Source organism: Lipophrys pholis (genome assembly GCF_963383615.2).
Source record: "Lipophrys pholis genome assembly, chromosome: 6".
In the NCBI taxonomy this organism is placed as follows: domain Eukaryota; kingdom Metazoa; phylum Chordata; class Actinopteri; order Blenniiformes; family Blenniidae; genus Lipophrys; species Lipophrys pholis.
In genome coordinates, this window is record NC_137629.1 from 19608294 (window position 1) to 19620118 (window position 11825).

Genomic DNA, 11825 nt, shown 5'->3' on the forward strand with positions numbered 1-11825 from the left:
TATTTTATTTTGAAATGCTCAACAAGGCATGTGACCATGGTGGAGTCATAAATACAAATAGGCTCATCAAACAACTGTAAAGTGGCTGTCATTGTCCGTGTCCTCCCCAAGTTTTCACCATGCCAATCCATCAATATGACAAGACTTGGAAAAATACATAGAAAACACTCCTATATTATTAAAATGAACAGACTGAAGTTCTGATAACGCCTTGATACCAAATCATACACAGATCCATCAGCTAAGGTAAAGTACACACAGTATCTTAGTTTCCAACTAGAGCTAACAAGTGTTTGAAGGTAAGCATGCTCCATCTTTAATAAATAAGGTGCCCACAAGAATTCTGACAGAAGTGGTTTTCTTTGCACAAGCGACCAACGAGGTGACATTTTTCATATATTAAAACATCTGCTTAACTTCCTGAGTCATTGAGTTTTAGACATTTTGGTCTTCCTTTCAGAATAAATCATTACAGTAACAAAAAAGCATAAATAAACCATACTTCATGAGGGGGGGAAAAAAAACAAGTGGATAAACAGACAGGGACGTGGAACCTCCTCGCCTTTGATCCGTGCCTACATCTCTGCGTGGGAGAAGGGTTTTTGTTTCCTTAAGTATCAAGTAAACTTCTCATGGCAGTTTAGTTTTTTTTGTTTTTCCTAGTTGCTGCTTACTTTTGCTCAACTAAACAAGTACTGCAGACTGAAGGCACAGTAACAGCTGTACTCCGATTTTACAAAAAGAGCTTAACGAGCCTCTGCGGCTATTACACTTAGACAGGAAGTAACAAGCAACGCATCAGCAGCGTGTCAACATTGGTAAGGTTTTTTTTTTATCAGCTGGAGGGGGGAGTACTCACAGGTTTCAGTGGATGGCAACGCGGTGCCGTGGCGGCCACAAACACGCGCTCTTCTTTTAAAGTAGGAGTTGCCACTTTAGTGCATCTCTTTGACAATCAGAAACTTGTACAAACACACGAACGAAGCAGCACGTACGGCTCCAACAGCTACAACTATCTACAGTTTCAGCTTTTCCTCGTTTGAGAGCCTGCGGTACACAGAATGGCCTAAACCTGGGTGCCAGGACAAGTATGTACACATAAAAAAACAGTGGTTGTGATCAGAAAGCCATCCCGGGCGTGACCGGCGAGTTATTTCCCGCCGTACATTCTCTCTATGTGGTCGAGATAGTGGTTCTTCAGCTCTTTCCTCCTCAGCTTGAAGGCGTCGGTGACGAGCCCCGTCTCGGGCGTCCAGGGCTCTGGACTCAGGACCACCTTCACCGGAATCTCAAATCGTTGGAGTTTAACTGGATGGAAGAACAAAACCAAAAACATTTTCATTAATATTTTCTATTTGACAACTAATGTGGTTGAGAGGGAGGAAGGAAGGAAGGTCCCTTACTGTTAGCAGCCACCTCCTTGATCTCTTTCAGCACCTCTCGCTCCATGTCGGGGTGAGTGCAGATCTCCTCCCACGTCCCCGTGATGCCTCTCTGCTTGGCCAGGTCCGTCAATTTTTTCTGGTTGGGAACCACGAAGCTGATGACAAAGTTCTGGTCACTGTGAGGGGAAACATCAGAAACAATATTACAGTTGTTAAGTTTGTGGGTTAGGGTTCCATTTAGTTTAGGAATATTTCATATAGTGGGAATAATCGGTTCAAGCCGGAGAGCGACGCTGCATTCGTGACTCGACCAGCAAAACGGTTTGAAAGGGAGCGTTTGTAAGTGTGTGAAGATGAAGCGTTAAATCATCGATCCACTGCTTTCGCCAGCTCAGGATCACGGGGAATTTGAGCTCATCTCCGCTGACAATAAAACACACAGAGAGACAAACACACTCACACTTATGGGTAATTCAAATCCACCGATTACCGTCACATGTTTATATGTGGATAATGGGAGCAAGGTGGACAAAACCCATGCATGCAGAAAGACCTCCCAAATCCAACGCGGAGAGGAGAAGGCCAACATTAAATAAACTGTTGCAGAAGTTTAAATACTTTATCCTGTTTTAGATTAATTCAAGTGTTTTTATGTCAGCGGACATACAAGTTGCAGGCTCGGAATAATACACAAGTATTAAAAAAGGACAGCGTTTTTGTTTTTTTGGGTTGGACGATTCAGTGAAAGTTCGAGCACAAATGCCGTAAAATCCTATTTGATTCGGATTTGAAAGTTTAGACAACAAAAGTAAACACAAGCATCACGAGGGACTTTTATGGGACATTGATATCACTTAAATAAATATTAAAAGCTCTTTGTTTTTAAATCCTATCATCCATTAACGTGCGAAAGTCAGCGATGATGATTAGAAATAAGAATGAAGGGAGGTCAGAAATCAGCTGATTAAGACGAAATATCAATGTAGAAGGAAAATATGGTCCTGAACTGGATGGAAGGAGTTGGTGCATGAAGGTTCCCGTGACCGACAAACTGAAAAACACCATTGTTGGGACATGTGGAGACAGTCATTTACATCAGGTCTTTTTCTCAGGGTTGCTATTCATGTTGACAAACCAATACAAGAACTGCATTCATCAAAATTGGATGAGTTACACATCATCCATGCATCGGCAACAGAGAATTTGCTTATGCAAATATCCAAATTCAAATATGCAGACGGAGAACAAATACTTAGGTGTGACATTTGGCCCCAGTGGCTCTGTAAACGACACTCTTCTTATGATAAGGTGAAAAGATAAGCTTCTAATCAACACTAAACTCACAAAGACCCTCTTGATGTAATTGTGCACCGGAATAACTCGACCTGGTTTCTCGAAACTGATCGCATCAGTTCTTGTCATCTTCATCTGTTCAGTTCCTTTTTCAAATGTAAAATCAGTACACAAATATAAAAAGCCTTATTCAGACCTGAAGTTCATGACTACATTCACGCTAAATACTCACCTGTTGGCATAAGCACAGATGTTGTCAATAAGCTGGCAGCTTTTCAGAGCAGATTCAACTTTTCCCAGAGACACGTACTCCCCGGCCTGCAGCTTCACCAAGTCTTTCTTGCGATCTAAATAGACAAAAGGTTAGATAATGACCGTACACAACCAATGACGGACACTTTTTGTCTCTCTAAAATCAGGTCAGCATGAGGTAAAACTGGAAAGTGAATTAAGAAAGAATTTCAAAGCCATACACACCCACTATTTGTAGACAGCCGTCTGGATAAATCTCTCCGACATCCCCGGTGCAGAACCACCTCTGACCTTTCTCATCCACAAAGAAGTCCTGGTCGTTGCTCTCGCTCCTGTAGTAACCCATGGTTACGTTGGGGCCGCCGATCAGGATCTCCCCTCTTGGATGTGGCAGGTCTTTGCTCGTGTATCCACCTGATCAGCGTGAGAAGTGTAACAATAACAAGTAATTACCCTGCAATCAAAAAATACTTTACATTCTACACTGCCAGTACAGCGAGTACTGACAAGCTTTTCATTATTACCTTCAGCCCAGTCCCGGAGTCTGATCTCACAGCAAATCAGAGGAGCGCCGACACGACCCGTGCTGACATCTGCAACTGTAAAATGATTCCCAATATGTTAATCTTTGCACTTTTTCAAGGTCTTCCTCCTTTTTCTTTCCTTTCCTGTTTTGAATGTGCTCTCACCCTCTGTGATGGTGCCAGCTCCGCAGGTTTCAGTCAGGCCATAGCCCTGACCCACCGGACAGCAGAAACACACGTTCATAAATCTCTGTGTGGCCGAGGACAGCGGCGCGCCTCCCGACAGCATCATCCTCACCCGTCCTCCCAGCAGCTTCTTCACTTTACCGAACAGCAGGCTGCAAAGCACCGCGGCACATAGAGTCACACGACACAAATCACATCTCAGGCGGAGAGACGCATAGAGGCGAGCTTCCTTACACATTGCAGAGCGGCGCGTCATAGCCCCTCTTTATTTGCTCCAGTTTGTATTTGTAGCCCAGGGTGAACAGCGTCTTTTGAATCACGCTCATTTCCTGCACTTTGCTCATCACATTTCTGTTGATGCGGTCCATGATTTCCTTTTAAGGAGAAAACACAGGATTAGTTCAGGTGGATGTGTGAAGACGAGTGGGCCCAGCAGATGTGAGCAGTGGGCAGGAGAGAAAATGGGAAGATTCTCACGGGCACGGCTGCCATCAGAGTGGGTTTGAGCACAGAGCAGTCTCCTTTACTTCCCTTCTTTATCTTGGTGGACTGAATGGAGCAGAGGAGGAAAAACAAAACAGACGCAATTGCATTGTTATTAAGCTAATAAAGACAGGGACCACACCCACTCACAAACACATGCCACCGGTGTAACGTATTACCTGGTCCGATAGCGTTTGGGGGGAAGAGTAGCCGATCGGGCACCCGTACGTCACGCAGGAGATTTCGGCAGTCATTTCCAGAACATGAGCCAGGGGCAGATAGGCTATGTAAGTATCATCGGGCCTGCCGGAGCACAGGAAGACAGAGAGAAGAGGTCAGAGCCAGAAGTGAGTGTCCGTTTTCTGTTCCTCTTTCCAGTGTTTACGTCGAGCGTCTCTGAGCATACTTTGCAGTACGCACTGTGCACCGACATGGTATCGACCATCCCAGATCTCATCAGTCACCGGGTCAAGTAAACACACTGAAGTGGAACAGATAAAGGCGTGTGGCGATTCCTGATCTACTGAGAAAGGACATGTGCAACACTACAGTGCATGGCTGGGGATTGGACACCCGATCTATGGTCAGTGGATGTAATGTTGGGAGCAGACTCAAGATTTAATAGACTAATTTCTTGAAAAATATCCATCAGATGTTGGAATTTCTCTTCCGTTGAGCCTTAAAAACTGGCTGTTCCGTCTTTCAAGCTTCTAAAAATTAAGACGCAGAAGTATTATATTTATATATATATATATATATATATATATATATATATAGTTTTACTTCAAACTTTCCGTAATAGAAGTTTTAAAAGAAATTGATCATGTTTTATATGAATTGAGCTTCGAACGATTTTACATTTTAAAAGTATGATCACAAACCCTACGTGTGTTAGTTATCATAACACTTCTGTGCCCAAACTGCAAAAAAAATAATGATCACAACAGTGACAGAGTGTGTTTGTTAAAATATCCCCACCACCCTCACATAAAAAAAAAATGCATCTTGTTCATAGAAATGAAGTCATGCTTTGGTAAAAGTTTGAATTTAACTGAAGTACAAGTAAAGTGTACCGTTTTTATTTTATCCAAGTATTTGTACTTCTGAACACGTAAGACTGAGTGCTTTCAATATCTCTGCTTTAGGCTATCCAAATCTAAAATATGATAAACTCAAAAGCTTTTTTTTTTTTTCCAGTTGACTTGGATAAACGGATTAGGCTTTGGTGCACAAAGCTCTAGAAATAATATTTCTGCAACCTCGGCACAGTGAGCGCACGCAATTTCCGAGCATGTAATCCCTTTCATTACATAAATATAAACATGTTTGAGCAGACACCAACGTCAGGCGACACCTTCCTGGTTAGCGGAGCCTTACAAGCTGGAGGCGGTAATTCAAGTTTTACAATTTTGACCTGGGAATAGCCGGCTGACTCACTCTGCTACGATAAGGTGAAATGCTGGCCTTTACAAAAATATGCACCCAACCTGGGCATAATTACTTTATAGCTACCAGCACACAGCGCGGAATAGGAAGAGAGGTCTGACTGGACTGGTTGGAGCGGTTTCACGTTGGATTGTAAACTTTAGCGTGGCGAGCGTGACGCTACCAACGTTTAGTCACATTTCAAAAGAAAGCGGCGATGCAACGCACTGCACAATTACACATTCTGATTCATAGAATGGAACTTTATGAAATCAATATATATAATACCATGTTTTTTTTTTAAACTTGTAAACATGAGTATCGGTTATAATCACGCTTAAGATATCATAGTGAGTATAATCCAGGTTTTGAGAAGTCAGAGTGAGATGAGATGGAGTACTTGCAAAAATGAGCCAGGATACTGTTGCATGTACACAGATTCAAACTAATTTTCCCCCAGAGGAAGTCCCACATATCCGCAATATCAATAATTGCTCATTTTGTACGACCTTGCTACGGCTCCTGTGTATTATCTGCCAATGCTAGACATAAAGTCAAAGAAGAAGACAAGGGTTAATATTTCACATAACTTCCTCCTTCTATTGCTCCACGATACGGTGGGAAGCAATAGTGGCATCATTTCGGTGTACAGTCCTGTGAAGTTCTGCTTCAGGGGGTTTCTGGGTGAGGTCTGTGGGTTCTTTCTGGTTTTCTTAGGGGTATTAACAAAAACATGCGTATGAGGCTAATAGGCGACGTACATGTGAATGTGACAGTGTGTGATTGTCTGGCGCCCTGTCCGGTGTCGCCTGCCTTCACCCACAGTCGAGTGGGATCGGCTTGCCGATTTTTTTATTTTTTTTTTTTAAATCATCATCACCAGGATACAATTATGACAAAATATTGAAACTTACCCCAGCCCGGGGATGCGCTCACACTGGCCCGTCATTCCTGCAATCAGGTTACTGTGGACAATCATGACTCCTTTGGGTTTGCCGGTCGAGCCGCTGGTGTACATCACCATGGCCAGGTCCGAGGGCTGCGGCTTCACAACTGGAATCTCCGCTGGAAGACGACAAGAAAAAAAAAAAGACAATGTGTGAGCTGTTCCATCACTAATTTTTGCCAATTAAAAAAAAAAAAAAAAAAAAAAAGCACAGCCACAGTGAGTCGGAGGGATACACACCGTTTTCAGGCAGCTTGCCCAGGTCTTGCACAGCTTGCATGCTGGAGAGGGCGAGTCCTGGTGGGTAGCCTTCTGTGCTCATTTTCTTTTGGTCCACGTAGATCACATGCTTCAGTTTTGGGATCTGCGGCAGCACATTCTGGGAAGAAGACACAGGAAACTACTTAATTGTGGTTTCACAGCAGGACCCGGCCCCCTGCGTACATCATTCCCTTTAATAGTCACCAAAATTATTTTACAACAAACACCTGAGCTGCACTACAATTACCCATTCAATTATCTTACAATCGGGTTCATAAACTGTGCTCTGAGAGAATGTGAATATAAAAACGGGGCCTATGTGGAGGATATTCCTCTCCAATTAAGGTTCATTTGCTTTACCCAAATTCACTCATGAAGATTTGTCAGCCAAAAGGTGCAACTGTACAGAAAGAAAACCTTGAATTAGCTTCCTGAAACTCTTCTTCCATTGACCCATTTCAGGATTTATGAGCTACCCCGCAGTATTCGACACGCCCTCATATTAACCGTGATTTGCTCCATCACAAATCACGATCTCATGATGACTTTTTATAGCCACTTCTTTAGTCACAGGGGTTTCGAATGAAAACGGCTCACTTTCAGTCTGGTCTCGAGCAGCTCGGTGCTGGTAACCAGATGAGTTACGCCAGTCTCGTTCAGTCCGTACGCGATGGCGTCCTCGCCCAGCGTGGCGTAGAATGTCACCACTGCAATTGAATAAAAATTTTTTTTTAAAAAAGGCAGCGGGTGAGGGACATTCTCACTTCCCAACAAGAACACGGCCGTGTCATATTCTTACGTGGGAAATTGCGCCGGAAGCAAGCCTGAGCGGTGAGCATCCACTCTGCTCGGGTCTCGCAGAATATTGCGATTGTGCTTTTGGGCTGCTGTCCCAAAGCCGCCAATCCGTTGCCCAAATGACTGATGATGGCGTCCACGTCGTTGTAAGACAACCACCTGTACTCCCCAAGGATGAGCTGGCAGGAGAAAGAGTCAACGTCAGTGTCGTATTTAGCATTTGCTGACGTTCCAAGCAGTTCCCGTCAGTCAGAGGACGTACCTTTTTAAAGACTTTCCCGCTGGGCTGAACTTCATTCTCTTCGCTCAGCACGTCTCGTGTGCCTAAACACTGAGCCTCTCCAAAGCGCTGCACGGCGTGGTCGAACAGCTTGTCCAGCGTGTCTTTGCCCGGCAAGTCTTCCCTCGCCAGAGACTCGAAATGATCCACGGAGCGGTACGGTCCCTCAGCGCGGCCCGAAGTGGACCGAGCCTTTATCCGCTTGGACCGCTCTCGTTTTTGGCCCGCCCCAGTGATGTAGTACCACGGCAGGAAGGAGAGGATGGAGTAGAGCCACACCAGAAGGTGGACTGGAGAGAGGAGGATGGCCTTCACGGTGGAGTCCGACTGGAGTCCCATACTGATGCCAGGAAGAGTTTGTGTGAGCAAAACAGGTTTCGCTTAAAAATATATATATATATTTTTTTCCGTTATGATCGATCCGCTGTTCCAACTGTTTTCGCTAAAGTGGGGGAAAAAAAAAAAAAGATGACAAATTATTCAAAATGTTTTACAGATTAAAACAACATTTGGTAAATTTGCAGTGAACTTGACCTTCCATTCTAACAGCTTCCTTTATGTGGAAGTTTTTGGGTCAACTTTAAAAAAATAAATAAAAAAAAAAGACAAAAATTTTATTCTTAGTGAATCCGAAGCGAGCATCTAACTATTCTAACCAATCACTGGATTAACTCTCCGATCACCCAACCTCTCTTGTTCCTCCTATTTACTTTAGTGGGTCTGTGAACGCCCCGGTGTTCAGTTTTATCTACAGGTCCTACGGAGGATGTCCTTCACCAACACGAGGCCCCTCCCCTGTGTCCAAACACCTGTCGGTGTTTAGGCAATAAAAGAGGGGCTGTTCTAAAAAAGGGTGACGCAGGGATGAAGCTGCGTCGGCCCCTCTGACCGAGCAGCCTGCCGTCCGGTGGCCACACCCCTGTGTGTCATGCCAAAGAGGATCGAGTCGCAGACGACCAATGACAGTACTCTTGAGGCTCACCCCACTGAGTAGTCAGTGAAAGGCCACTTTAGGTCAAGCACAGCTCACAGATGACCCCGCAGTGCAGCGTGGATGAAGGACTTCCTGACCAAACGCTATCGTTTGGGAAAAACGCCGTCACGCCGCCGCGCCATAATCCTCAAGTGACAGCAAGCAAGTGCAAGACATTTACAAAACGGACAGCAGCAACTGAAATTATTTTACACAAAAGTTCACGAGAAGTCTGATTAATCTGACAATGTGTAGATAAAGACGGATCATATCTGTTAAAAAAAACTAAAAAAGAGAGATAGTTATAACAAAGGACATGAAATGGAAATGAAAAGACTCCTCTTATCACAACCGTCAGCATGATATTGGTACCGTATGAGCAGGTTTTAATATCAACGGCACAGTTTCATGTAAATCCAAACGGTTCTGCCAGTTTTGGTGGGACAAATCGAGGGGTTCAGTCTGAAAGTCAAATGCAAAGACTACACTGAAATCCAGAGATGAGACAACTGGACTTCTGGGATTTTCATGTATTAGAGAACAAAATACTAAAGTGATGCAGCTACTATTACAGTCTCAAAGCTAAACTCTTTTCTTAACTACTTTACATGCTGGCTATGATGTGGGAATTCTAAAGCGATTACACTGATTGACTGGCTGCAAGTTGTCCAGATGGTAGCAGATTTTGAGTGTTTACCTTTTTTCGAGCGGTGAATTAAGTGTGTGCAGGCATCGCTTCTTTGGGAAAGGTGGTGTGAATCTGCTGTGAGAAAACAGGTGTGTGTCTGCACCAACGTGTCGAGCGGTTACTGTGGGAGTGAAGCTGTAGAGCAAAGCTCTCAGGAGAGATCAGGGTTTTTTTTCCATTTCTTTTATTTGAATAGAAACAGTTCTGGGTGGTGGGTGGATTGATTGAGGCATCAAATCCCTCCCAAAAATCCATTTCTCGGATCCCATCAAAAGTGGATGACGATCCAGAGCTATGACCACTACAATCTTGTGAGTTTCGATTTGTTTCCACTCATTACTTTTAGGACTTCAGAACATTTTGAGATGCGCTGGATTTAGCCAGTCAGAGTTCAGTCAGAAGGCACAAAGGTAGATTTTGGCGTTTGCCGATTTTCTAATGATTTGTCAAGGTGAAGGGAGAGTTTGAAGCGCTGCTTCTCTGGGAGAGGCTTTGTGCATTTATTTGTGGAAACAGGTGGGTGGTGGAATGATATAGGGTAGCGCTTTGTAGATATTGTAATAAAATAATTCCCACCCAATATTCAATTTCCAGAACAATTTGTCTCTCTTTACCTGATATTTCTGTGAAAGTGGCCTAATAAATAAATGTCCATTTGAAGAAAGTGGTGGTTATATCAGTCGATACATATCAAGTACAATCCAGGAACAGGCTGTGCCTGGCCTGAAGGCATGGACACACACACGCACAGAGTGTGAATCATGTCTAAATACGTCAACCATGTCTGTATATCTTAACTTGAGATCGTGGCTGCAGGTATGACGCGTATTCTCCAGGATTTTTGTGCAATCGCAGGGCGTGTGGCGTAAACTTTAAATGATGGATGTTTAGGTGGAATCCCACGTTTCATCTCTGTGTTTAACAGCGCGTGCTCATCATTTCATTGACAACACGCGCGGCTCAACGCGAACGTTAAACACAGCTCTGATGAGGATGATAAACGGAATGTACCGAACACGGATTTCATTCATAAGAATAGCAGAATATGCTACGAATGATCTTTTTTTTTTTTTTTTTTTAAAAGGTGAACTTCTCAAGTTAAACGCTTCAACTCACATCACATCACAATAACGCCGGTTTTGAAAGCATCGTCCTAAAAACGAGACCTAAATAGGGAGTGATGGAATTAAAGCGAGATGCGAGGCGTCTGTTGTCCCACAATGGCTCTGGAAGCGGGATGATGATGACAAAAAGCCGCCACACGTTGCCGCTCGGGGCTCCAAAAGCCCGTCGGAAAGTTAATTACACCGCGGAGGATGTTAAACCTCCTCAACATCACCCGGCGAGCCAATCAACCCGATACGAATCAACCGGGGGATCACAGCGGTAATGAGATTAGAGTCGAGAGTGACACCACGCTTAACTGGCCGGCTGCGAGCTTTCTTACCTCGATCGGAGGGAAACCCGGTCAGTCGTGCCTCCGCTCTGAAATGACCGACAGTTACCTCTTCGGTGAGGGCTAGAAACCCGGAATAAATACGTCATCTGAGTCCATATTTCTCAGCCAATCAGAAGCCGCGGATGGTTACGTTTTTTTTCACCCTTTACGTCCGTGAGTTGGTAAATACCCAACCGGAAGTGAGTGACGCCTCTGGTCACAGCTGGGTTCTTTCAGTTCCAAGTGTTTCTGTTCGGTCTAACCTTATAAATCAATTAAAGCTGAATGCTCTTGTGGCGGTGATTTATATATATTTATATTTTTTTTTTATAGGCATGGCACCATCTAGAGGAAAGGTAATTCACAATGTTTTACAAGGAAATACGTTAAAACAAGGTGAATAACAACATAAAAGATAAATAAATGAAATAAAAACCTTATTAAGATAGAGGTAATAAAAGAGTAAAAATCTATTATTATTATTAGGCGTTGTCGATTTTGTTTTTTGCAAACGTGTTTATTGATCCCCCCCCCCCCCCCCCCCCCACAGTGATACAATCACACATGCGAAAGAAAAGCAGATTGCCCAACAAACAGAACCTCTCAACCTAAGAAAAAAAGGAATAATAGTAATTAAAAACAACAATACCCATTATATCAATAACAACAACACGGATATAAAATAAAGCCAAAAAAGAATGAAAACCTATAAAGAGGTTAACTATAACTATATGGAAGAGAGTTTAATAAATGAATAAATAAGTCAGCTTGCAGCCAGACAACATTAGATCTTGACTGTATGGCTCTGCTGTTGTTGCAGCCACGTTTTGTGTGCATTAGTATTCCTTCAGTGGCAAACCAGCAGGCAATTCATCCTTTAAACCAGTTCTAGA

General features: G+C 43.6%; 1 protein-coding gene across 1 annotated transcript; it reads right to left on the bottom strand.

Annotated features, from left to right (window-relative positions):
- Nucleotides 1–11: 11 nt before the first annotated feature.
- Nucleotides 12–11008, bottom strand: acsl4a (acyl-CoA synthetase long chain family member 4a). Its single transcript, XM_080466396.1, has 15 exons — nucleotides 10942–11008; nucleotides 7816–8275; nucleotides 7555–7732; nucleotides 7353–7462; nucleotides 6735–6873; nucleotides 6463–6613; nucleotides 4303–4426; nucleotides 4118–4189; nucleotides 3875–4014; nucleotides 3620–3792; nucleotides 3455–3529; nucleotides 3156–3344; nucleotides 2911–3025; nucleotides 1404–1561; nucleotides 12–1308 (listed from the first exon to the last, which is right to left on the bottom strand). Exons 2-15 carry the CDS (start codon nucleotides 8170–8172, stop codon nucleotides 1151–1153), a joined length of 2139 nt encoding a protein of 712 aa, XP_080322522.1. The 5' UTR covers nucleotides 8173–8275; nucleotides 10942–11008; the 3' UTR covers nucleotides 12–1150.
- Nucleotides 11009–11825: the final 817 nt, after the last annotated feature.